This window comes from Calypte anna, chromosome W (assembly GCF_003957555.1).
Source record: "Calypte anna isolate BGI_N300 chromosome W, bCalAnn1_v1.p, whole genome shotgun sequence".
NCBI lineage: Eukaryota > Metazoa > Chordata > Aves > Apodiformes > Trochilidae > Calypte > Calypte anna.
The window spans coordinates 24,891,820-24,918,847 of record NC_044276.1 but is presented as its reverse complement, the minus strand read 5'-3'; the positions used below and the strand labels follow the sequence as shown (position 1 = coordinate 24,918,847).

Genomic DNA, 27,028 nt, shown 5'->3' with positions numbered 1-27,028 from the left:
CCAAGGGCCGGGTCCTGCACTTTGGCCACAAGAAGCCCCTGGGGAGCTCCAGGCTGGGCAGGGAGTGGTTGCAGCAAGGGAGCTGGGAGTCTGGCTTGGCAGGAAGCTGCAGAGGAGGCAGCAGTGTGGCCAGGTGGGCAAGAAGGCCAATGGCATCCTGGGCTGGCTGAGGAAGAGCGTGGCCAGCAGGTCCAGGGAAGGGATTCTGCCCCTGTGCTCAGCCCTGGGGAGGCCACAGCTTGAATCCTGTGTCCAGTTCTGGGCCCCTCAGCAAGTCCCTCAGGAAGGAGCTTGAGGTGCTGGAGCAGGTGCAGAGAAGAGCAAGGAGGCTGGGAAGGGATCCAGCAGAATTCCTGAGAGGAAGGAAGGGCTGAGGGAGCTGGGGGTGTTGAGGCTGGAGAAGAGGAGGCTCAGGGGAGACCTCATCACTCTCTGCAACTGCCTGAAAGGAGGTTGGAGCCAGGGGGGGTTGGGCTCTTTTCCCAGGCAACTCTCAGCAAGACAAGAGGGCACAAAGGGTCTCAAGTTGTGCCAGGGGAGGTTTAGGTTGGAGCTGAGAAAGAATTTCTTTCTGGAGAGGGCGATCAGACCTTGGAATGGGCTGCCCAGGGAAGTAGTGGATTCTCCGTGTCTGGAGATCTTTCCAAAGAGCCTGGATGTGGCACTCAGTGCCATGGGCTGGGAACCACGGGGGGAGTGGATCAAGGGTTGGACTTGATGAGCTCTGAGCTCCCTTCCAACCCAGCCAATTCTGTGATTCTGTGATTCTGTCTCCTCCATCATAAGGAGCTCCATATTTCAGCACCATTTCAGGATGGCAGAACAAATTGTAACTGGAAGAAATGCCAAAAAAAATTGCTGCCTTTTAAAGATCCGCCCTGGCTGTGCCAACAGGGAGTTGTAGATTGTTCCAGCAGACAGGAATGGCTAAACAAAACAGCTGGAAAAAAAAAAACCCAACAACCAACCAAACCAACAAAAAACCCCCAAACCCAAAAAAGATCATGTCTGTGAAGACTGACTTGAACCCTTTCCTGTTTAGGTTTGTCAGCAGCCGCTGGGATCGGTGTAGATGACCTTCGCCGCTTGTGCATACTCAGGATGAGTTTTGTAAAAGGTTGGGGACCTGATTACCCAAGGCAGAGCATCAAAGAGACCCCCTGCTGGATTGAAATTCATTTACACCGGGCCCTCCAGCTCCTAGATGAAGTCCTTCACACCATGCCTATTGCAGACCCACAGCCTTTAGACTGAGACCCCCCCCTCTGCACTGCTGCGGGCCCTTATCTTGTGAGGATGGTGGATTGTAAAATACAATTCTGTTTATAACCTGAAGATATATTTTACTTTTTGTTCTGCTTAATCTTCTGAAAAACAAACAAACACCACAAACAAACAAAACCAAAACTCCCTTTCCCCCCCCTTGGTTTTAAAAATGTGTTTGCCACCTTGCTCTTAGCAGAAAGAAACTGAACATGCAGAATTTGGATTTCAGTTCTTTTCAGAAGTTTTCACAATACGTGGCTCAGGGCTTGAAGTGAATGAGAAATGCCTTCTAGAGACTTCACAGTGTTGGGTTTGTCCCCTGGGAAACTTCCCTTCTCTATGATGGCATCTTGGTGATGAGCCTCCCAGGAGCCTTTTGTATGCAGAATATATATTATATATATATTTATATCTGAAAATTCCTTCTACTAGTTATAAAACATTTACCTGACAGCAACTTTAAAATTCCAGCTGATTGGTGATGTTCTTTTTGAGGGAACAAGAGCTAACAGAAGAACTTTTTATATTTTGTTGACTATTTTGTCATGGGTTTTTCCAGATTAATCTTTTTCCAGATGAAAAGGTAGAAGCTGCCAAAAACGTGAGGGACGAGACACACGTTGTTGGTTAAAAATAGGAAGGAAAGGAAGTGTGGCTTTCCCTTCACTAGTTAAAAAAAAAATTTATATATATCTTAGATTTTTATTTATATAGGCACGTGAGTTTTAAAACACTAAAGAAATGGGTGCTTTCAGTGCTGGCACTCAACTGAAAACAGACCATGAAATACCCAGTCTGCAAAGTTGCCACTGAAATTACTACTGATTTCTCTGATGTCACTCAAGTCAAAACTTGGCAGGTATTTTCCAACCAAACAGTTGGATGCCTCTTTTGTCTTGAGTGTATCATGGATAATATTCCATCTTTAGGATCCAGTTTTTGTATCTGTTCACCATTTCCTCTCAGGGCAAGATGGCAAACTTGTTTTTATACCTCTTGGTTCTTTGAAGCCCTTCTGCCATCAACGACCGTATCAATTGGCAATGACTTTGTATAGAGAATTTATAGTAGAAAAGGAAAAAAAAAATGCAAATGTATTGACTGTATGACAGATACAATATGTATGCTTTCTTCTCTAGTTAATAGTATAAATAAACTAATGAAAACCCTGATTTTTTATTTTTTAAATGTAAATTTAGTTTGCTTCTCTTATGTAATTCTGCACCTGATGGATGATTTTCCTTCGCAGGACCAGCAGCAGCCAATAGTGGGAGGAGGTTTTTTGTTTAAAGTCACCAGGGAGCAAGTCCCAATTTTCTTAACACCTCCTGAGGGTATCTCTTCCAGCTTTTATGCCAGAGTATGAAGAGGAATTCCTGATGGTTTTTTTTTCCAGCCTGTGTGGAAGGAGTTGGAGCTGAATTTAGCTTTGAAATCCATCGGCTCCGGATTAAATCCTTCAAGCGCTGCCGGTTCTGCTCCTCCTGCTGAGCTGGACTGTGCTGAGCTGACCTGGCAGCATAGTTGTGGTGGTTTATCATAAGCAGAAGATCTTGGAAGAGATTATTCAGCAGCTTTTGGCCAAGTTTCTTTAATCATGTCAGGAATCTGCAGAGGGCTGAGGCACAGAGTGTTCAGGTAGCGCTTCTCCCAGGCGCTGAAATCGGAGTCAGCAGTCGTTGTTTCTATCTTAGAAGCACTCAGAGATGATGCTTTCTGGCCAGAAATGGAGGAGTTTTCTCCATATTTCAGTGTTGCTTTCTTCAGACTTAACTTCTAAAAAACTTCTCTGCTCCCTCACCCTTTTGTGGCATCTTCTTGACGTTTGGAAAAACAGTGTTTGCTTTTTTTTCTCTTTAAATTTCAAACCTTTTTAATTCTCTTTCCTCCCCTAACAATCTCATTTATCCAAAGAGGAAGCTGCATCAGTTTCTTGAGGAACACATTCAGGATTCTCCAGCATCCTTGGAGAAAAATTACCCTTCACCCCCCCAAAAGAAAACTTGACTTGGGGGAAGAACTGAAAAGCCCAACTGCACGTTCTCCTTACCAACCTCCTTTTTGAATTGTCTGCTCTTTCTGCTGAGTTTCAAGTTCCCCAGCATCTCACCTTTTTAGTGATGAATTGACTGTTAAGCCCAGGAGTTTAATCCTTGTTTCACATTGCAGTTTTGTGAGGGCCTTATCATACTGATCTGTATGAGGTTACTTCACAGAAAACCCTCTGTACTGGCTGCTGATGTTCTGATTGTGCCAAACTTTGATAAAACACAGTGTAAAATTACTTTTCCTTGCCTCTTGGGGTTCTTGTTTGTCTTAAAGTCTGAAGGAATTCAGCTCTTAAGGGGTTGGTTGTTGGTTTTTTGGTTTTGGATATCTACCTACAGTGAATGGTACCTCCAGTGACTTAAATGGCCAAAACTGTTCAGAAAATGGAACAAAAAAACATCAGATGAGTTTGTGAGACTCAAGAAATCATAAGGAGAACTCTGAATGGACTTCATCTTGCCCACCAGGCAGTTACAGAGAGGATGCTGTTAAAGGGCAAAATGAGAGAATCTCACTTTCATGTGCCTGGTACTTTTTGGACTTTGATGGCAAAGCAGAAATGGGCTGGGAACCCTTCAGCACCAGCATGTTGAACCTTGACAGTCTTGCATTTAGGGCTCTATCTGAGCTTCAGAGAAGCTCCTTGATGCTCCCCATCCCCCCTGGAGGCAAAGCCATCAAGACTCCTCCAATCCCATCTCCTTCTTCAGCACCCAATGTTCTAAACTTGGTGAATCCAATGAATCATTTTTCAGCTAGCCAGCTCTCCTTGCTCTCCCCATGTCTTTCCTTGCTTCTTTCCATGAAGATAATCACCTCCCTGGGTATCTCACCTCAAAATGAGCTTTGTGCTGGAGCACTTGTTCATTGCCCTTTGTGTCCTGGGGAGCTGGGATCAGCACCAGAAGGTTTGGGTGGTTTTGGCCCTGTTATTGTTGGTTTGGAAAGCCACAGGGTGTTTTATGTTAAGATGGTAAAGGAAAGGAAAGCTTTTCCCTGGAATGCTTTAAAAGGACTTAAAATTCTGACAGGTCCTTGGAAGGAGCTGAAACTGCAAAGCTGGTTAGAAATGGTTCCATGTTCTGGGCTTAGATAGGAACCTGGACCTCCTGGCTGTGATCTAAAGCACTTCATGAGCAACGGAGGATTTGGGGAAGTTCTCTGGCTGCTTTATAGAGAGGGACCTAAAGGACAGAGGGTACAAGGGGTCTCCCCTGGTCACCCAACAGCTCTGTAGCAGCAGCAGTCATGGAACCTGTGTCCAAGTCCTGTGCCTTACCTTTGAGGCCATCTTCACTTCTTGTGACACTTCTGAAGATGACAGCATCCTCTCTTTGGAGCTCAAATCTTTGCCTAGGAATCATGCAAAAAACCTTATTATTTTGCAGGAAAAGAGGGTGAGGAGAGTGGGGTTCTGCCATGGAACCCTTGGAATGTTGTTTCTGTCTTGATGGAGACATCTTGAACCTCTTCTTGGAAGAGTAAGTGCTGTAGAAAGGATCTTCTTGAGCTGCATGGAGTGAGTGGGGGAATCCCTGGTTGCTTCTTGAATTCAAGCCAGAGAGATGGGGCTGCTTCTAAGTGGGCTTTAGACATGATTGAGGAAATCCTTTTTCTTTTTCCCCTCCTCTTCCTCCTCCTTCTTCTCTCAGGCCCTGTGCTGCTTAACATAAAAATCAGAAGCTCCATAAAACCAGAAGCTGCTCAGTTCTCAGGTATCGTGTAGGAGGCAGTTTTGGAGAGGTTCCTTTCTTCTTGTGTGTTGAAAGTACCACAAAAGCTGTCACCCGGTCCTGCTGACAACAGGAGGATTCCTGTCACTGGGAACAGGTTTGTGAGGAGCTAGACTGGGGACTGAGGTCTGCAAGCTGCCTCTTGTAGGACCTTGGTGTTCCTCAGCGCTAAGCTGGTGGCTTCTAACCCCCCTTACCTGGAGAAGCTGGCACTTTGATCACAGATAAGGAAAAAAATCCCAATGGGAAAGCACTTCTCCATCAGATGGAGGAGCTGGATGGGAATCATGGGGTGACCCACCTCAAAAACCTTGTTCTGGATGGTGTGTTCTGAAACCCAGTTGGGAGGTACCACCAGGCTGAGGTCCCTGAGAACCAACTTGACTTCTCAAGGTTGGGAAAATCCTTGGTGAGAGGAGAACCTCTGGAGATTTTTTGGGGCACTGCTGGCTGCTCTTGTGCCTTGTGAGTGATCCTGATCCATCCTTTGAAAACTGACAGCACTTCCAAGCTCTCCAGACAAATCCATCCCCTGGTGCTTTCTTGCTCCAGCTCCTTCTGTGTCTTTTTTATTTTGGTGACAATTGGTAGCACTGCCACATTGTGCTTCAGCTGGCTTGAGAGCTGCAAAACACTGAGACCCAAAACTCACCTCGAGAGGGTTTGTTTTCTTTTTTTTTGTTTTGTTTTCAGCATGAGAACCTGGTGAAAAGTTTCTTCTTTTAGCCATTGCCTTTTGATAAGCGGTCAAACCAGAATTCCCAGTAGTTCCTTTGTAGCTTTCCTGTCTGTTTTTCATTAGACCTAGTTTGTGGATAATCTCCTGTAGTTAACTTTCCTGAACTTCTGTAACAGAGTATGTTTTTGATTAAAAAAGGTCAAGATTCAAAGCTTTGGCTTCCTTATTTTATTCCCTGGAGAGCACTCACCCAGCTTGCAGAACTTGGAGCTGCAATCTTCACTTTTGGCATGGTCAGAAGAGCTCTGAGGGGCAGGATGGTGATTTTGGAGTCCCATGTGCCTGACATTTTGGTGCCACCAGCATTGAACCCAAACTCAAGTGGAGTGTCCAGCATGGCTGATGCTCTACAGGGTCTTCAGAATGGTTTTATGAGTGCTCAGATGACTGCAAAATTAGGTCAAAAAAGCCACCAAGCCAAGCTCTGTGAAAGGAAAGTCCTCCCAAGAGCCAGATAAAACACCAACCAACCCAGTCATGGAGCTGAGGAATTCCGTGGAGACAAGAAATGCAGAGCTCTGGATCTCTGCTGGTTTGGGGAAGCAACCAAGAAGTTTGGGTGAAGTTCTCTTTGTCTGGAGGGTGTTAGCAGGGGACAGGGCAGTGCTTGGGAATTTGAGGTGGGTTTGTTGATTTGAGGAGCCAGGGTGAGGTCAAGTGCCGGGTCCTGCACTTTGGCCACAACAACCCCATGCAGCGCTACAGGCTGGGGACAGAGTGGCTGGAGAGCAGCCAGGCAGTAAGGGAGCTGGGAGTCTGGCTTGCCAGGAAGCTGAAGAGGAGGCAGCAGTGTGGCCAGGTGGGCAAGAAGGCCAATGGCATCCTGGGCTGGCTGAGGAAGAGCGTGGCCAGCAGGTCCAGGGAAGGGATTCTGCCCCTGTGCTCAGCCCTGGGGAGGCCACAGCTTGAGTCCTGTGTCCAGTTCTGGGCCCCTCAGGAAGTCCCTCAGGAAGGAGCTTGAGGTGCTGGAGCAGGTGCAGAGAAGAGCAAGGAGGCTGGGAAGGGATCCAGCAGAATTCCTGGGAGGAAGGAAGGGCTGAGGGAGCTGGGGGTGTTGAGGCTGGAGAAGAGGAGGCTCAGGGGAGACCTCATCACTCTCTGCAACTCCCTGAAAGGAGGTTGGAGCCAGGGGGGGGTTGGGCTCTTTTCCCAGGCAACTCTCAGCAAGACAAGAGGGCACAAAGGGTCTCAAGTTGTGCCAGGGGAGGTTTAGGTTGGAGCTGAGAAAGAATTTCTTTCTGGAGAGGGTGATCAGCCCTTGGAATGGGCTGCCCAGGGAAGTAGTGGATTCTCCGTGTCTGGAGATCTTTCCAAAGAGCCTGGATGTGGCACTCAGTGCCATGGGCTGGGAACCACGGGGGGAGTGGATCAAGGGTTGGACTTGATGAGCTCTGAGCTCCCTTCCAACCCAGCCCATTCTATGATTCTATGATTCTATTCCTCCCAGCTGGGGAAGGAGTCAGCAGGGAGCAAGAATAAACAGGGACACCACCAAGCAGCAAAGGAGAGGACAGGAGGGCTCCTCTCAGTGGCCAAAAGTCTAAAGGAGAGACAAGGAGGTGGCAAAGAGGTGACATTAAAGGATAGGCTGCAAACCTGAGAGAAAATGGAAAAGGAGACCCAAAAAACGTGCCAGGAAGAGGAGGTCGCCTGGCAACCCTGCCATGGAAGAGGTCCAGAGGAGGCCCTGAGGAGCAGAGTTAGGGGCACAAGTTGGTTTTTGAAGCCAGCAATGAACACAACCCAAGATTCTTCCCCTGAGAAATCCTCCTGGTGTGGTGAGTGAGCAGTGGGAAAGCCCTTGGGGGTTGGGAGGAGCCCCCCTGGAGCTCCAAGCATGAAGAGAGCAAAACGTTCAAGTTAATGGAAACAAGTCTTTATTAAGTAACTTTTAATATCAGAAAAATAAAACTCTTATAATTCTCTTTACAGCAAATATATAATATCAGTGCTTTGGCCATCATAAGTTAAAGGCCCTTTTATCATAAAATATATGGTTTGTTTTTTGTTTTTTTGTTTTTTTTCTTTAAACTTTTACTCAAATTTATAATCCCTACGACCTCCCTACATATACATAACAAAAAAAAAAAAGTAGTAAAATTAGCAAATACTAAACTAGCTGGAGAGTTTCCTCCTCCTTTAGTTGGTGGTTGCTAGAAAGGGTACAGACAACCCCCCCGGCTGCAGAGTTTCCTTGGCTTTGGAGTTGTAGGAGGCAAGAAAATAGAAAAAAAAACATGCGTGAGGGGAACCTGGGGTTGGTTTTGTTCCTTCCCTGCAGGGCTGCAGCCAGAGGAGAAGGTTTTTTTTATTTCAAATACTGACATGGAACTAATTCTACAAGCAAAACCTCGCCTGAAAGCCCGGCGGTGCCTCAGGTGCCCTCAGGGCAACTCTGAGAGCAGAAAATAAAAACCTTTGTTTGTAAACTTTGAGAGGAAATGTAACTTTTTTGTTGATTTTTTTTTTTTCTTCAAGTGGAAGTAAAAAATAAAGTTTTTTCTATTTAGCAGTTCCGTACACATATAATTTTTTTTTTTACATTTTTTTGTTAGACTGAGGAAAAAAAAAAATGCTTCAAGGAAAAAAAAAAATGATAGAAGAAACAAATCCACCAGAACTCCACTTTTGTTTGTGTCTTCTCTATATACCAGCAGATTTGGGAACTGAAGATGGCAGAAAAAAAACTCCCCAAGAGCTTGAAGCATCCACAGGTTGAAATGTAAGAAGCACATTCAAAAATTATTATTCTTTTTTTTTTCCTTCTGCCTGGAAAGACACTCTTGAAATGACGTAAACTGCTTGCAGGGCCACAGCTGCTGTCAGGAACAATCCAAGGGCACACACACACCTTCTCCCTCCCCCCCCCATTTTTCCCCCTTTTTTTCTTTTTCCTTTTCCTTACTAAAAATAAAATCTCTATGTGCAAGACAAAGATGGACTGAACGTAAAAATGCTTCACATTTGCAACTGGAGACTCAGTAAAAATGTAATTTAAGAACAGCTTGATCGGAATGTCAGCATCCTCACTCTTTTAAGTCAAAATATATGCATCCCAGAGCTCTTACTGAAACAGGATGAAGCCAGCCAAGACTTTTTTTTTTCCCCATCACATTAAAGAAAAGCAATTTACAAACGGAGATGCCGTTCCTGATCCTCTGAACATCCTGCCCTGGAACACTTTGGGGTGACATGGAGGTGGTGGTGGGCAGCTTTTCTCTTCCCTCCCTGGAATTTATTACCTGAACCTGCCAAGAAATCAAACTATGCTTTAAAGTAATAATAAAAAAAAAAACACAAACCAAAAAAGGTATTTGCAATGCTGAAGAATTAGGCATAAAGTTGTCAGACAACACGAAAAATCAATCTCCCCAAACCTGTTCTTGGTTTCTTTTGTGTGTTTTTTTTTTTTTTTCCTGTTTTTTTGTGTTTTTTTTAAACTGGCAGTGTAAAGAAGGCAGCATTGGAAGTGTTGGTTTGATATTGTGGATAATGCCACAAACCCCTCCGTGGCAGAGGAAGGACTCCTGCAGTCAGGCAACGAGGTCGGGTGCTGCCGGCGCGCAGAAGTCCGAACGCTTCCCAGAGATCCTTTGGAAAAAAAAAAAAAACTGGAAAATTTGAGGTTGGTTGGGTTTTTTTTGTTTGTTTTTTTTTTCCTTCTCTTTGTTGTCTCCTTGATGCCAGCTTGCCAGCACACCCACCACCACCAGCTGGATCTCTGCTCCCCACGCCATCTGCTTACACTGAGCCCACCGAGGTTTAGTGTTACCGTAGCAGCCTTTCCAGAGAGTGGAAATTTGAGGAACAACTTCAGCCTAATCCCAAGAAAGCCCAAGAGTCAGGGAAAGAAAAATAATTCATCAGGAAGTTTTACTAAGAAGGTAACCATTCCACCCATGCCTTTTTTTTTTTTAAAGAGTTTGGTTTTTAAAAAGTCCGTATATAATAATAATATCTATCTATTGATTTGTTTGTTTAAGAGTGGATTTGGATTGCCTGAGTAACAGGGGTCTGGCAAACGGGGCAGGAGGGTGTCTCCTTCTCACAGATTTTATTGGCACACTCCATGCAGAAGAGATTGTGGCCACAGGGGACCAGGGCCGCAATGACTTCGCTCTCAAAGCAGATGACGCAGTCGTGTTTCCTCCTTGACTCCGGGGGGGGAGCTGGAAGTGGAGCCCCCGTTGGAAGAGGAATAACTGTTGGTACCGTTGGAAAAAGCTGGGATGTAGATGGGAAGCCCGGCTTGGTGGGTGGCTCCGGGTGGGTCGCTCCTCACTCTCCTTGCCAGAGGGTGATCCAAGTTTTCAGGGAAGGTTGGGGAGAGGCGAGGTGTAGAGGGTTGGCTCTCTCGGCGGTGAGGCTTGGAGTTGTTTAGAGGGTCACTCCCGAAGCTGGAGAGGGGGGTGACAGCTTCAAAAGGGGTCCAAATGGTTTGGGAAGGAGTCGGGAAGGAGTCGTACCCAGGAGAGTCGAGCCCGAGGTCTTCTGTGCCCACAGGTGGCAAGGTTTCTCCAAACCAAAAATTCCCTGTGCCAAAGGGACTCGTCGGGCTGAAATCAGCCAATCTATTGCTTCCGAAATAGGAATCCGTGGAGCCACTTCCCAAGGAGCTGGAGCTGTCGTTTCTGTAATTGGAGATCAGCCTGGTCCGGCTGGGAGGGACGGGGTTAGAAGCCAACCAGGCAGATCCCAGAGGGCCTCCTTCAAAGCTGACATCTGTCCCGTTGTAGTGGAAATCATTCTCCTCGTTGAGCTCGATGTAGTTGCCGGTCCTCATGGCGATGTGCATCTCGATCTCCTCCCGCGCCCGGTCGACGTTTTCTGGCATCCCTGTGACTTCAAACACAGGTTCCTTGTCCCTGCTGGGAGTGACGATGTAGGTGTGGGTCTGCTGTTGAATCCTTTTGATTGTAGCTCCTTTAGGTCCTACCACTAAGCCAACGACCCGGTAAGGCACCCTGACCTGGACTGTGGTCTGCCCCGGGAGGTTGGGGGTACACGGCAAACCCCCCAAGCTGGGAGCATTCTTGTTGCGGGAGGCTCTGATCATGGAGAAGTGTTCAGCAGCTGAAAGGATTTCCCTTTTGGCCATGGCTACGTCCTCTTTTCTGCCAGTGACAACAAAGATGGGTTCTTCTCCACGAACAGGGGTCTTGATGTAAGTATTTGTCTTGGCCCTTAGTGCTTTGATCTTGCAACCTGGTGGAAAGGAAACGACAGAGCCGGGTTAGGGGGACAATGGAGCTGAAAAAGCCAGGAGAAAGCTGAGGCTGGTGGAGAGTTTGAAGAAAGCCCAGGGTGAAACCAGAAGCAGCTGTTTTTATCTCTACAAACCACACCAGAGAAGGCTCTACAGCTTCTATTATTTCCCAACAGACCTCTCTGACACTTCCAACCACAAACTATTTCAGCACTGGGCTGGTTTAGCTCCTCATCTCCTCAACTGCTAGGAGTGAATAAACACGAATGGCTTTTTTCTCCAGGACTGCCCCAGAAATGCTGCTGATTTGGGATTTTTTCCCCATTGATTGGGTGTCCTTCAGCTATTTCAGGGATCTACTCCCATGTCCATGTTTGCTGATGCCTTTGGCTGCCAAGCGTGACCTGAAAAGCAAATTAAACATTGACAAAGAGCAGAAGGGTCTCCAGCACAACCTGGGGAGGCTGTAGATAAAGTTATTGATTTGCTGAGAACTCTCCCTGTTATCACTGAGTTATTTAAACCTCACTCTGGGATGAAGGAACCACTCCTTGAACTGCCAAGGAGCTCAAGCAGTTTGCAGATGAGGAACTTCTCTCTTGAACTGGGGAAACACAGCCTGAAAAGGAAGGAAAATATCAACAAAACCCCTTGGATTTTATTTTGGGGGGGGGACTAAAGGATGAAGTTTGCTTTCCTAAGATGCTCAGGGTGTTCTGGCAAGGTGGAAAAAAAAAAAAATGGGACAAGCAGGTCCTGTGACACAAGAGCCAGTTGAGTGGATTCAGGTCTGACCTGAAGTCAGTTCATACTGAAACTAATTCTAACCTTCTGCCCCAAAACTTCATTTTAGAGGGAGTTAATCTTGAAAGAACTATAAACAATTTGCAGAGCAAGTGTGTGAAGCATCTTATTTTTTTTTTTACTAGCAGAGTGAAACTTGTCCCTGTAAATATGTAGATGCTGGTTGGACTAGAGAGAAGGAAGAGCTTTCTTTTTCTTCTTGCAGGGCCCCTGGAAGGCTGGAGGCTGAACACAACAGCCCTTTGTTTCCAATCCACAGCTGGAGAGGAAGTTCATTATCTGCAGCAGCTCCTGGGGAGGGCTCTGGGAGGCCCAACCTCCACCAGAAAACTCAGAGAGGAGCCAGGGAAGGAGTGAGGAACAGGCAAGAACAAACCTCCAGCCTCCAACCAAAAAGGGCACTCCCTGCTCCTAACAGCCCTCACTTAAACCCACAAGGGTTCCCCCCCTAAAAAAATGGGGCCACACACCACCCAAGCCCTTTAGGAACACCTAAAATCAAAGTCAGCCTCCTGACACATAGCAATTAATCTTTAATTTACACAAATGACTTTCATTTACTCTGTTCCACCCAATAATTTCCTTGAAATTAGAGGCATTTGAAAAGATAATGCTAGGAGCATCTAGCATAAGGTTTATATATATATATATACATCTAAATATATGATGGTTTTATAAACCACAATTCAGAACCTACTTAATTCTACTTCCCAAAGTGTCCTCCCAATTCTTAGCAGTCATATTTTAGATAAGATTTTCCTGGTGTCTCAGTCTCAAATGGTGTTGGAAGTCTGTGGCTTCAGCTTCCTTCCCTATTTTGGGCTACAAACTCCAGAGATTGCTTTGCCACAGCCCCATTCCCAATGGGAAAGCCTTTTCCTTTCTTCCCCAGGCTAGACCAAGATGGGCAGAGGTTGTTTTTTTACATCCTTAGAAAGCAGAGGTTGAACATTTCCTGCAGCAATGACACCAGACTTTTAACCCTAGGAATGGTGGCTTCAAGTTGACTCCTCCAACCCCCTGGCTCACCACCCAAGCTTCATTTATCAAGTCAGAAGGAACCAAAGCTCCACAGACAAGGAATGAACATTTCTGGCTGAGTCAACACCCCAGGCTGGATTTTGTTTGCAAGGATCATGCTGGAAAACCCCAGCACTGAGTGTGACATCAAAACACAAGGTCAGCACCTCATCAGATGGCTCCAGCAGGATGAGGTTTCTGTTTGCTTTCTGTTTGTCCTCAGCTGCTCTGCTTTCCCACCCTCCTCCATTACTCACTGCCCAGCTGAGGAGACCAAGCAGGGCTGATCCCATCCCCTCTTCCACAAGTCCAGAGGCTCTGTGGCCACGATGACATGAGGTCAGCCAGCTCTGAAGTCATGGAGCCAGGGGATGAATCAAGAAGTTGCCCAATCTCCTGACCTGAGCCACTGGGAGACAAAAGAAATAAAAAAAAAAAACAAAACAAAAAACTGCAATGCATCTCCCCACACTTTTTGCAAGAAATCATTTTAGCCAAGAGTTTGAAAGACAAGAGATAAAAATGCCTGAAAAAGGGACTTTTAGAGTGGGAATTCAATTTAAATAACAACCTTCCAAGGAATTTCAGTTTTGCTACAGACACAGAATGTCAGGGTTTGGAAGGGGCCTCAAAGAGATCACTGACCCCAACCCTATGATCCTACAATAACACAAGTTACCACCTTTGGTTCAGCAGTACCACCATTCCTGAGCACCCTCAGCCTTAAAACCAACTGACAGAGATAAAACAAAAGGAAAGTTGTTGGTTTTTTTTTTAAATAGTTAATTTTAGGTAAAACTTTAGACCCAGCCCTGCAGACAGCGTGCGCTGGCTGATTTGCATCATCCATCTCAAGCCTCCTCCCAGTTTGTCCCTTCGGAGGATTATCTGAACATTTTAAACCCACAATGAACATGATAGTCCCCAAGAAACTTCAGGGGAGCTCTGGAGGAATTGTTTACCTCATCTGCTACCAATTTTAAATGATCAAATAATACCCTATTAAAAAAAAAAAAAAAAAATTAAAAAGCAATAGGAAGCTCTTTTCTTTCCCCTCCAAGTTTGAGTTAAGCCACACAGCACCCACAGTCCTCACCCAGCTCAGCCTCTCACCTTTCATCATCACTAACAGGAGGAGCTCCATCAAATCCCAGTCCCAGGCCATTTTATCCACAAGGAAAAATCCCCCATGGAGCCAAATGACCCCAGCAGGAAGCCTGTGCAAGCCTGCCTCACCCCAACCTGCTGGCAGCAGCCAAGAACCACCCCAAAAACATGAAATAAATAAAATCAAGCATCCCACAGGTTACTCCTCTGCACAGGAGAAATGAAATCTTCCCCTGAGTTTCTTCTATCTGATGGATTTGACCTCAGTGCTGCCTGTTGGGAATGGGACAAGGGTTGGTTTCCAGGTGAGGAAGCTTTTGCTGAAGGGTCTCTTGTGAACAGCTACACCCTGGGAAGGGAGAACTTCATGCAAAAAGTAGCCTGGCAAAGCAGGGACACACACCTCATAGCCACTTTCTTCTTGCCAAGCCCTGTGATGATGATCTTAAGAGGTCCTTTCCACCCCACCAGGTCTGTTTCAGCTTGAATCCCTGATTATCTGGGGCTTTGGAAAAAGAAAACACTGAAAAACTGCAACAGTTCATCTAAAGAGAAGCCTGGAAGTCCTGTGAAAAGCCAGTGAGCAGCCCCTGTGACCCACAACCCACTGCCAAGAGCAGTTTGTTCTCCTACCCTGCTCCTGATGGGTACCCAGCTAAGGGGGTGAAAACTCAGAACCTCCTGGAATTCTTCCCACAAATCCTATGGGAAGATATCAGCATTCCAGGGCTGTGTGAGAAGCCAGCAGGGTGAAGCTGCACCAAAACTCATCTCTTCCACACAACACAAGACTGATGAGCAGCCCTGGCATCCTCCAACTCAGCCCTGAAGCCACCACAACCAAAAATCTCCAAGGTTTGGTGTCCATGGGATGTTTGCACTGAGGAGAAAGCTGTAGCTCACAGGAATATTTTTTTTCAGTTGTTTATCTGATGAAAGGCACTACTGGGTTCCACCTGAACCAGGTCTCCAGCACTCCAACCACTGCTCTGCTACCACTCTGCCACCAAGAAGGTGGTGACAAGATGAAATCAGGACCTCAAACTGTGCTGAACCACAGCACATTCCTTGCCTGGAAAATCAAAGCCAGCAGGGTGAAGCTGCACCAAAACTCATCTCTTCCACACAACACAAGACTGATGAGCAGCCCTGGCATCCTCCAACTCAGCCCTGAAGCCACCACAACCAAAAATCTCCAAGGTTTGGTGTCCATGGGATGTTTGCACTGAGGAGAAAGTTGTAGCTCACAGGAATATTTTTTTTCAGTAGTTTATCTGGTGAAAGGCACTACTGGGTTCCACCTGAACCAGGTCTCCAGCACTCTGCTACCACACTGCCACCAAGAAGGTGGTGACAAGATGAAATCAGGACCTCAAACTGTGCTGAATCACAGCAAATTCCTTGCCTGGAAAATCAAAGGGTTTATTTCCTACAAACCTCTGACTGTCCTGAGTGTGGATGGAGCTTGAGAGCCTCATTTCACTGCTAGGTTGGAACTGGCAAGCTGGGGGCTCCTGCAGCTAAAGCAACAAAGGATTTGCAGAGACTGAAACCCTGGCTGCCCACCTGAGAGAAAAGCAAAGAAAAATTAAGTTATGCCATAAGAATGTGTATTTTTTCCAAGGAGTTGTTAATTCCCACCTGTGGTAAAAGCTGCAATTATTTTTAAGCACATAAAGAGCTTCCTCTTGCTTTGGACCTGGCTAAAAATAATAATAATCTAGTTTGGGGCTGTATGGTAGAAAATTGGTAAGTGCCCTCATTTATTAATTGGGGCAGAAAATTCAATCTTACTCTGTTGAAGGGTTAAATCTCCTCAGAAAATGAAGCCCAGAATATCTTTGGCACTTGACTGGCTTATTAAAGTCATGAAATAGCACCTGGGGGCTGCCTACAGAGTCAGAGTGACTCTGGTTACTCTCACCTACCACCCAAGATCAATTAACTTCTCTCACGGACTGTAAAAAAATCAATTTTTAAATCTTTTTTTTCACACTGGCTGTTGATTATAAGTTAGCTGAGTCAAGGAAGATGAAGAAAGTGATTTCTTTACCTGGAATCAGGATGAGATTGACCACCAGGAGCTCTGACACTTCCCCCTCTGACACTTCCCCCCCAGCCAACTCATTAGCTGGGTTAATTAGCTGGTAAGATGAGGGCTCCCATGTGATAAGGAGACAGAAGATGCTGGAGAGCTAACAACTAGGAATACTTCCAGCTGGGATTTGCTCTGGATCCTGGGAGGTTTGGAAGGTGACAGTCCCCAAAAAAGAAGGAAGTTAACTGCTTGTGGAGGGACAGGGGTGTAACACAGACTTTAAGCAACAGCTCACCTAAAAAAACCAGGGAATCTTCTCCCCTGGTGGTCCTGAAGCTGGAATTCCTTGGAGTTGTGAGATTGATGCCCAGGCTACTACAAGAATGTGCTCCTGCCCCTCACCAGGTTGTGTTTTTCCATTAATTTTTTTATTTCTCACAGTAGGGATGCTTCATCAGAACCCACCAAGCAGAGCAGCTTCTGAAATCCAAGTGCTGCAAAGAATCATCTTTTCCTTCCCACTACACCAAGCAACACTACAAGTAGGTTACAACAGTGAGGAGAAACAAAACCTCCACTGACAGCCCCACTGATCCAGTTATTCCAAGGGAAGATGACACACAGGGCTTGGAAGAAAAATCAAGATGAAAGCATTTAATCCCAAAGTAATTTTTCCCTGCCTCCTGACCCCCTCATTAACTCCCCACTGCAATCAAAGGCTTTGAGTTAAGCTGTGGCTGCAAGTCCTGGTGCCTGCCCATGGAATGTTTCCATCACTCTCTCTCTCTATATATATATTTATATAGCACCCAGGCTGCTCCCATCTTGATTCCATCATCCTCACCCACTGCTGACTGCTGACTTCACTTTGGATTTTTCACATGGATGACACATCTGGAGATGATGCAGGACTTTCCTACTTGGCAGCATCCAGCTGGAACTGCAGGAAGGGCTTTTAGACAAGACACTCTCCAGACAAACACTTCCAACATCTGCTGGAATGGCCTGGTGCTTGCCCAAGGCAAGCTGGAGATCTCCAGAGCTTTACAACCAAGGGCCAAGGAGTTGTGGGGCAACCACTTGGCTGTGGCAGAGGGAACCAAATTAATGGATAAGAAAAAAAGGGAGAAAGAGGGGATGATGTCCAAGTTGAAAGAGGGGAGATTTTGATGAGAAATTCAGAAGAAATTGTTGAATTTGAGGGTGCTGAGCCCCTGTGCCAGGTTTCCCAGAGAAGCTGTGGCTGCCCCATCCCTGGAAATGTTGAAGGTTGGATGGGGCTTGGAGCAACCTGGGCTGGTGGGAGGTGTCCCTGCCCATGGATAAAAGTTGGAATGAGATGATTTTTAAGGTCCTTTCCAACCCATAAGATCATCTGATTCTTATGATCTGATGAAGAATCTTTAATGATGCTGAGAAGCACATTTCCCAAGAGGAAGCTGCTCCTAAGCACTTGGAAACATTTTCCCCTCTGGAAAACAAACCCTTTGGTTCAAGAACCATGGACCAAGTCTTTCTTTAAGATTTCTCAGCTATGCATCAATTTACCAAGTGATTTATATCTCAAGTAGTCAGCCTGCACACTGCTTCCTTCTACATCTCAGGCTGGGATGAGCTCTCAAAGCAGGAATTTCAGAAGCAGAGGAATACAACTCAGAAACTCAGCAACTCAGAAAACAACTTACACACAGCCCAAGAGCGAGAGGCACCAACTTCTGTTATTAATTTCTTGCACTACTGCAGCACCAGGACTAAAATTAGAAAGATAAGAGTAGGAGAAAAGCACTAGGAAGAAGAGAATATGTCCAACTAGTCAAGTAGATACAGGTAAAAAAAATATTTTCATTAAAAACACAGATGTAAGGAATGAAACAGATGAGGAGTGTTGGGAAAGAGACCACAATTCAACAGCCACGGTAGCCAAGGCTGCACAAAACCCCCAAAAAAAGCAAAACAACCCCCAAATCTTCACCTCCAATTCCACAGTATATCATGAAGGTTAAAAAGGGAGAGATTCTTGTTCAAAGGAGCAGCAGAGAGCTTGATGCAGACTGCAGAATTCCTGACTCACACCAGGGATGGAAACTGAGGTCTTGGATGCTGGCAAGAGCAAGAACTTAAAGGAATACCTGAAAAAGAGTGAAATAATGGAAGATGTTCTTAAAGAATTAGCCCTGGAGGGTACAGACATTGCATGAAACCCAAATTTAAGATCTTTGAGATAGCCACCACTTTGTTCTACACAAAGTTTCTCTTCCAGAAATTCAGAGTATGGTGTAGAAGAGAGGGAAATGTCAAGTCAGCAGATGATGTGCAAAGAGCACAGAAAAAATTCCCTGTTTTCTCCTGCCAGAGACAGGTTAATCAAAGAATGCTCAGGGTTGGAAGGGACCTCAAGAGACCATCAATCCAGAGGAGTTTAGAAGCACATTCATCAGGACTCCTTCTGTATATTAAACTTTAAAAAAAAACAATTTAGAACACAGCTTTTTTTTAATGAGAAAAATAGAAGGCCCAGAGGATTGGAAATTAACATTTTATGTTGCAAGATTTGTATTATTTTTAATTGCAGCTTCATTTAAAAAAAAAAAAAATCTTACTTTTGCAGTTATTCATGTTAAAATCTACAGGATTTCCAGCAGACTACACAAAATAAAAAAAACCTCTTGAGTGTGCAGTGTTTTTCCTACCCAACAAGAGAGCAGAATTTCTGACTAAGGATTTCAGATCCCAGCTGGAGAACCTGCACCCTTCTTTATCCAAAGACTTCCAAGACTTTTGCAACTTGATTTGGATCCTACCACAGCATGAATGAGACCCAGCAGAGCTGAAATGATGTTTTAACACAACCCCAGAGCAAGAAACCACTGAAACTTAGGCAGAGATTTCAGGCTGTGCCAGGTAAGACTATAACTTCTCCAAAAAAATAGTTGTTATATTGGATTTTAAATAATAGCTTTTTTATTGGATTTTAACAAATAGCTTTTCTATTGGATTTCAGCAAATAGCTCACTTTTTGAGCTATTGTTGTCTCATGCAAAGCTGATTTGTCATTATTGATTGCATCAGGGAGATGGGATGAAATCATTCCTCATCCTCTTACTCAGCTGGGACTGAGGGACTGCCCTGCCCCTTCTGCAGCCATCATCCCAGGGCTTCTTCCTCAAGGAAGAGAAGCATCAGGCTTCAGGAGCTCCCAACCTGGGAGAAACCCCACTTTTGTCAGCTTTATCAGGGCTACAACCACTTGGGAAACCCCACATGGTTTGGATAGGGTGACAATGCTGGAATACATTAGCAAATACATCCTAAAAATCCTTATCTGAAGAGTTAATACACTCAGGGATGAAGCATCTGATCTCCTGATCTACAACCTGAGCTCCTTTTATGATCAGGTGACCCGACTGGGGGATGAGGGGAAGGCTGTGGATGTGGTCTGCCTGGACTTCAGCAAGGCCTTTGACACCGTCTCCCCTAGGATTCTCCTGGAAAAGCTGTCAGGCCATGGCTCAGCCAGGAGCACTCTGTGCTGGGTTAGGAACTGGCTGGAGGGCCGGGCCCAGAGAGTGGTGCTGAACGGGGCTGCATCAAAATGGCGGCCGGTCACTAGTGGTGTCCCCCAGGGATCAGTGTTGGGCCCAGTGCTGTTTAATATCTTGAGGGAGGATTTAGAGGAGGGCATTGAGTCCATCCTCAGGAAATTCCCAGCTGACACTAAGCTGGGGGGAAGTGTGGATCAGCTGGAAGGCAGGAGGGCTCTGCAGAGGGACCTGGAGAGACTGGAGAGTTGGGCTGATCCCAAGGGGATGAGGTTGAAGATTCCAAGGGCCGGGTCCTGCACTTTGGCCACAAGAAGCCCCTGGGGAGCTGCAGGCTGGGCAGGGAGTGGTTGCAGCAAGGGAGCTGGGAGTCTGGCTTGCCAGGAAGCTGCAGAGGAGGCAGCAGTGTGGCCAGGTGGGCAAGAAGGCCAATGGCATCCTGGGCTGGCTGAGGAAGAGCGTGGCCAGCAGGTCCAGGGAAGGGATTCTGCCCCTGTGCTCAGCCCTGGGGAGGCCACAGCTTGAGTCCTGTGTCCAGTTCTGGGCCCCTCAGCAAGTCCCTCAGGAAGGAGCTTGAGGTGCTGGAGCAGGTGCAGAGAAGAGCAAGGAGGCTGGGAAGGGATCCAGCAGAATTCCTGGGAGGAAGGAAGGGCTGAGGGAGCTGGGGGTGTTGAGGCTGGAGAAGAGGAGGCTCAGGGGAGACCTCATCACTCTCTGCAACTCCCTGAAAGGAGGTTGGAGCCAGGGGGGGTTGGGCTCTTTTCCCAGGCAACTCTCAGCAAGACAAGAGGGCACAAAGGGTCTCAAGTTGTGCCAGGGGAGGTTTAGGTTGGAGCTGAGAAAGAATTTCTTTCTGGAGAGGGTGATCAGCCCTTGGAATGGGCTGCCCAGGGAAGTAGTGGATTCTCCGTGTCTGGAGATCTTTCAAAAGAGCCTGGATGTGGCACTGAGTGCCATGGTCTAGCAACTGCAACGGTGGTTCAAGGGTTGGACTCGATCTCTGAGGTCTCTTCCAACCCAGCCAATTCTATGATTCTATGATCTCTCCAGGTTTTGTCCTTGCCAGCATCCTTCAGGTTTCCTCTTTCTTGTCTTTCAGGTACCACCCCTCTATTTTGCACTATTCCAAAGTTTTCAGTGTCTAAACACATCTTTTTGGGTCATAAAAGCAGGAAGGGGGCACTGAAGCCTCCAGTGAACTCTGTCGGATCCTTCAAGATCCACCAGAATCACCACAAAATCACCACCACCTCTGGGAACCAGTTTCCAGGTGATGGGCAGCAAACTTTTCCAAGTCCTTCACGTGATTTGGAGATTAAAACACAATCCTAAAGTTAAAAAAAAACCACAACAAACCACAAACTTCTGGAGATCTAAGTCTGGCTACACACTTAGGCAATTTTGGGTATACACCCTATGGCAGCTTTTCTCAGGCAAACAAGGTCACCTCCTCAGCAATGCAGCTTTCTTCCTATCATTTCAACAGCACTTTCTCCAGCTTAATTTTATATTTTTTTATTTTTGAGTTTGTAGCTGCAGACAGCAAAGAAAGTCACTTTTCTGACCAGTGTGAAGGTTGGATTTAACAGCTTTTTCACATTCATCCAGGAAGCCTCTACAGTGCCATGAATGGAATCTGGTTTTCCTGGCTCCCAGTCACATGCCTTAACAAGAATAAAAAGGGCTACAAATATCTTTTTCCTTTGTTGTTCACCTTTGAGATTCAAAGAATTTGTGTTACACTACTCCAGTTGTCAGCTTGATTTTTGAGAGGGGTGTAAGAGGAATCAGCAAAAGTTTGAGATGAAAAACAAATAAAAAAAAAGCATAAAACCCCTCCCAAAGACTCAGACACACTACTTCACAGAAAAAAAAAAAGGAACACCTACTATTCATTAAAGGAAAATCTTATTAAGCCTTTTTCCAGTGCTTTTTCCAGTGATGTAAATGCTTCCAGTAGCAACACGTTCAAACACTGTCACAGGAACCCAGCAGCCTCCTCTGCAGCTCCACAAGAAAACCACCAACCACAGGGTGCATTTTCAAGGCACTCCCAACTTTCTGCAGCTGTGACATCCCAAATCTGTGCCCAGCCACCAGCAGGGATTCAATATATCCATGGGGGAACCTGCAGTGCAGCCACCCAGGAGCAGGGTTGTGGGATCACCACCTCCGTTTCATTTGGAAACTTGGACAGAAGTGGAGGGAAAAAAAAAAACCCAAAACATTAAGTGCAAGCATTGAAAGGTTTTTTTTTCCTTGTTTACAGCTCTCTGAGGAATTGGGGGCTCCTTCAGTCTGATCAGCAGTGCCTGGAAATGCTCTTCCTCTGTGCAAAATGAAATTAAATTTGGATAAAGAACACGGTGGAATTCCAGTTGATGATGATGGCTCTGTCAGGACTTACAGTAAACACACTTTCAGCCACAGCACTGAGGCCTCCAGCAAAGCCTCCCTCAAAACTCAGCATTCCTGGTATTCCAGAGCTGCCTTTTAACAGAAATTAAGCCATTTCAAATTCTTTTTGTACCTTCAGGAAGACAGCAGCAACAAAATAGCAACTTAATCTTCCCTGAAAACCCATCCGAAGTAACATTCCAATTGCATCACCCTTCAGTAATTAGACCTTAAAAGTATTAAGAGCACAGAGAAATCTGGCAATAAAACTTCAGCTGAACTTGGGCAAGCTAAAGCCCAAGCAGCTGGTTATGATGTGTGCTGGAAAAAGAATGTGTAGCATCTTCATTTTGAGAGAGAGAAAGAGGGAGAGAGGAAGATGGGTGAAGGATGGAGCTCCATCCAGCCTTGCTCCAGGCACTCCAAGCTGCTCAGCAGCTGAGGATGGAGCACAGACACATGCAAAGCAGGTGGATCAGACACCAACAAGTCAGCAAGAGCTCTGGGCCACGAAAAGAGAGGCCAGGACTACTATTTCTGAGAAATCTGACAAATATTTAGTGGAACTGATAACTGAGGGGAATGGGTCAGCAAGCATCAGGCTCCCTGGGATGAGCTTTGAGAAGCACCTCCTCATGCAAAGCTTTTGTGCCAAGAGATTTGGTAACAATTTCTTTTAGCTCTCCACTCCTCCTCTTTCTTCTGTAGCCCTAATTCTTTTTCTCAAACAATCCCTCCCCACCAAGGCTAAATACTTTATCACAAGTGTGACACTGGATAAGAAATCCAAGCAAAAGCAGCAAACAAGCCCTGCAGGAACAATGATCCCATTTTTTATGCAAACTCCATTATCTTTGTTTTTTAAGTGACTGGAAGATAAACTTCAGAGAACAGTCCTGAGCTGGTGGAGAATAACACAGCAGCCTAATTGCTCCTCAAAGCCCAGCAGTTTGTATTTCCCTCTTAGAACTGGAGAAATAAACGTTTTCAGTTTTGTTTTCCACCTCACCCTCCCCTCCCCCCCATCCTCTCCAATGACACACAAAGTCTAAAGATACTCAAAATGCCATTTCTTGGAAAAAAACCCCATATTTTCTGATTGAACAGAACAGCCTCGTCTGCATAAGAGGAAGGTACCTGCCAATTTTTAAAGCAGGGCCTTTGGCTCTCCTTTTGACACACCCAGCACAAAAACCCAAACCAAAAAACAACCCATCCTTGACTCAAACTGCTACAAGTCTAAAATAAATGTAGGAACTGGAAATAAAAGCCTCAACATCAGTGCTCAGCAGGCACTTCTTTAGTATCACGTTGGTTGAGAAAGGTTTTTTTTTTCACTATTTCTTCCATACTCAAAGAAAAAAAAAAAAAGGAAACAAAAGCCACATTGATGGAAACCAGACAGCAGAACCACTCGTTATCTGAACTTATCAGCAAAGGAGACACAACACCCCCAAAACTCATAAAGAAAGAGAAAAAGGAAGAAAGGGAAGAGGAAGAGACCAGCAGCTCCATTGTCTGCCTTTCCACACCTCCACTTCACCTCGTGCTACGGATTAAATAAAAAAAAAAACCAACCAAAAAAAGTGCTTTTCAAGTAAGGTTCAGCACCAGAAAGCTGGGGCGAGATGGCATCTTTCTGACTCCTCCAAGCAGGGCTCCCATGAGACTGCAGGAAAGGCTGACAAGGAACCTGACATCACTGATATAACCTTATCTTTTGAGAGCCCCACGGAGTGGAGCAAGAACCATCAACAGGAAGCCACAAACCCAGCAGAAAGAGAAGAAAAAGGGGCTGTGCAACGTGGCTCCTTTCTCCATCCTGCTGGCTCCTGATGTCCCCACTTTGTCTCAGGGTGCTGGATGGGAGGCAGAGGAAGAGCATCAGCTCTGCAAGGCAAGCAAGTTAAAGCCCTTCACCCCAAAAAAAAAAAAGTGGGTGCAAACAGGATCTCAAGTTCCTAGGGGGGGAAAGCAGCTTCTTGCTGGAGACCCCAGGTGTCACTGAATACCAAAGTGTCACTGAAGACCAAAGCCTGTGCCAGCACCTGGTAAAAATCTCTAGCCAATCATCCACATCAAATCTATACTTTCTTACCACGTTTTACAGCTCAAACGAACAATAACCCAAGGTTTGAGGTCACCCAGTGCTGGCTCTCGGTTTCTCAAGCCGGGATGGGCTTTGGGAGAGGAGAAGCAGCCCCAGGGAGCACCAAGGCAGTCGAGGGGCTCCTCCAACCGAGCCCAACCCGGGGGAGATGCCGGTCAGGAACCCGGGGGAGCACGGAGGCAACCGAGGGGCTCCTCCAGCCGAGCACAACCCGGGGGAGCTGCCGGTCAGGAACCCCGGGGACGAGCAGCGGGCCCACCCCCCCCCCCCCGCCATGTCCCCGGGTGTCCCCCACTCACCCTGTCGCCCCACGATCTCCGCCACATGCTCGGAGCTGGGCACCGGGACGCACTCGGTGGTGTTGACGCTCTTCCTGCGGAGCAGGGCCGCTTGCTCGCCGTTCAGCCCCGCCGCCCCCCCGCCGCAGGCGTGGGACAGCATCGCCGCCATCATGCCCTGAGGATCCTCCGCCCCGCACAGCGCTGCTCCCCCCCCCGCCGCCACCGCCGCCGCCTCCTCAGCATCGAAGGCAGGGGAGAGCAGGACGGAGCCCAACGCCGGCAGCAGCGGCAGCGGCTGGGAGGGCGAGGAGGACGAGGAGAGCAGCAGCAGCGCGCCCGGCTCCTCTTCCTCCTCGTCCTCCCCCGCCAGCAGCTCCTCCTCCTCCAGCTCCAGGTCTCCCTCGTCCCCCGCCGCCTCCTCCTCCTCCTCCGCCCCGCCAGGCCCCGGCTCCCCAGGGGGGTCAGGCGGTGCCGCCAAACCCGCCCTCCGCCGGGCCGCCCCTCCGCCGCTGCTGGCGGGCAGGTCCCGGAGGCCGAGGCCGGCGAGGCGCCGCTGGAGCAGCAGCAGCGGCAGCGGCGGGTGGGGAAGGGGGAGGGGGAGGCGCGGCGGCTCGGCGGGCTCGGCGGCAGGGGAGGCCGCGGCGGTGCTGCCGCTCGGCATGGCGGGGGAGGCGCTGCGGGCCGGGCCGGACCGGACCGAGCCGGGCCGAGCCGGACCGGACCTAAAGGAGCGGAGCCGTCATGCCGCGGCGGGCAGAGAGAGTGGCGGGCGCGGCCTGAGCGCTGGGGCCGCGCTCCTCAAGGCGCCTTTTGTCCCATGGCGCTTCCCTCGGCGGCGGCCGCGGGCGGCGGCGGCGGCGGCGGCAGCGGCAGAGGGGCGGGCGGGAAGGGAGGAGGTGGGGAGAGCCCGCCCCGTGCTGCCCGAAGCGGCATTGGGCGGTGGAGCCGGTTCCGGGGCGGGCCCCGGGGGTTGGGCGGGGGTTGGCAGGGGACGTTAGCGGACCGGCGGTCCCGGGGGGGAGGCATGGGGGGAGGAAGGGTGAGGGGGTCTGGGAAGCGTCTGTGAGGGGATGTGGGGGGATACCTGAGGGGGTCTGTGAGGGGAAACCATGGGGGATCTGTAAAGGGATCTGGGGGGAATCGGGGAGGGGGGGTTAGGAAGGGATCTGTGAGGGGATCTGTTGGGGGAAACGGTGAGGTATTTGGGAGGAGATCGGTGGGGGACCCGTGAGTGGTTTAGGAGGAGATCTGTGAGGGATCTCTAGGGTATCGGTGAGGGGACCCTTGAGGGGTCTGTGAGGGGATCTGTTGGGGCAAACTGTGAGGTATCTGGGGGGGATCGGTGAGGGGACCCTTTAGGGGTCTGTGAGGGGATCTCTTGGGAGAAACTATGGGGGATCTGTGGGCGACCCGTGAGGGTTTTAGGAGGGGATCTATAGGGGATTGGTGAGGGGACCCTTTAGGGGTCTGTGGGAGGATCTGTTGGGGGAAACTGAGGTGTATGTGGGGGGATCGGTGAGGGGACCCTCCAGGGGTCTGTGAGGGGATCTGCTGGGGGAAACCATAGGGGATCTGTAAAGGGATCTGTGGGGACCTGTGAGCGGTTTAGGAGGGGATCTGTGAGGGGATCTGTTGGGGGAAACTGGGGGGGATCTGTAAGGGGCCCTGTGGGGGACTCTTGAGGGGTTTAGGAGATCGGTGAGGGGACCCTTTAGGGGTCTGTGAGGGGATCTGTTGGGGACCCGTGAGGGGTTTAGGAGGGGATATGTGAGTGGATCTCTAGGGGATCAGTGAGGGGACCCTTCAGGGGTCTGTGAGGGGACCTGTTGGGGGAAACTGAGGTATCTGTGGGAGGATTGGTGAGGGGACCCATTATGGGTCTGTGAGGGGATCTGCTCGGGGAAACCGTGGGGGATTTTTAAAGGGATCTGTGGGGAACTCATGAGGGGTTTAGGAAGGGATCGGTGAGGGGACCGGTGAGGGGATCTCTAGGGGATTGGTGAGGGGACCCTTTAGGGGTCTGTGAGAGGATCTGTTGGGGGAAACTGAGGTATATGTGGGGGGATTGGTGAGGGGGATCTGTGAGAGGATCTGGGGGGGAAACTGTGGGGGATTTGTAAAGGGATCTGGGGAGGACCCGTGAGTGGCTTAGGAGGGGATGTGTGAGGGGAACTCTAGGGGATCAGAAAGAGGACCCATTAGGGATCTGTGAGGGGATCTGTTGGGGGAAACCATAGGGAATCTGTGAGGGGATTGGTGGGGGGAAACCATAGGGAATCTGTGGGGGACCCGTGAAGGGTTTAGAAGGGGATCTGTGAGTGGATCTCTAGGGGATCAGTGAGGGGATCCTTTAGGGGTCTGTGAGAGGATCTGGGGGGTAAATCTGTGAGAAGATCTAACGGGATCTGTGGGGGGACCCTTGAGGTCTGTGAGGAGATTTTTCAGGGGATCTGTGAGGGCATTTATCAGGGGCTGTGAGGGGATCTGTAGAGGATCTATGAGGGGATTTGGGAGACCTATTATCCTGGTTTTAAAGTCACCCATCCTGGTTACATGGTGTGAGCCTCAAAAAAAGAAAAAAAAATTGCCTGTGGTCAAGACAAAAGACAAATTTTTCAGGCAAATGTGAAGAAAATTGTTTCAAAATGTGATAATGGTGTCATGAGGAGCCACAGCACTGTATCTCCCTGACTGGAAAAGACCTTGAAGATCATCAACTCCAACCCTTAACCTAGCACT

General features: G+C 47.9%; 2 protein-coding genes across 5 annotated transcripts in view; one reads left to right on the top strand and one right to left on the bottom strand.

The window, feature by feature from the left end:
- SMAD4 (SMAD family member 4) overlaps positions 1-5,938 on the top strand; it is a 40,148-nt gene extending 34,210 nt beyond the window's left edge. For all 4 annotated transcript variants that reach the window (XM_030468295.1, XM_030468294.1, XM_030468293.1 and 1 more), the window contains one exon: positions 1,043-5,938. In XM_030468295.1, the coding sequence (XP_030324155.1) occupies positions 1,043-1,254 (212 nt within the window). In that variant the 3' untranslated portion in view covers positions 1,255-5,938. The remainder of the gene's footprint in view (positions 1-1,042) is intronic.
- A 1,709-nt stretch (positions 5,939-7,647) lies between these two features.
- MEX3C (mex-3 RNA binding family member C) lies at positions 7,648-24,669 on the bottom strand. Its single transcript, XM_030468374.1, is given in 3 exon segments — positions 7,648-9,951; positions 9,953-10,992; positions 24,308-24,669. Coding segments are annotated over 3 exon segments (1,380 nt in total). The 5' UTR covers positions 24,462-24,669; the 3' UTR covers positions 7,648-9,765.
- Between the last annotated feature and the right edge of the window lie 2,359 nt (positions 24,670-27,028).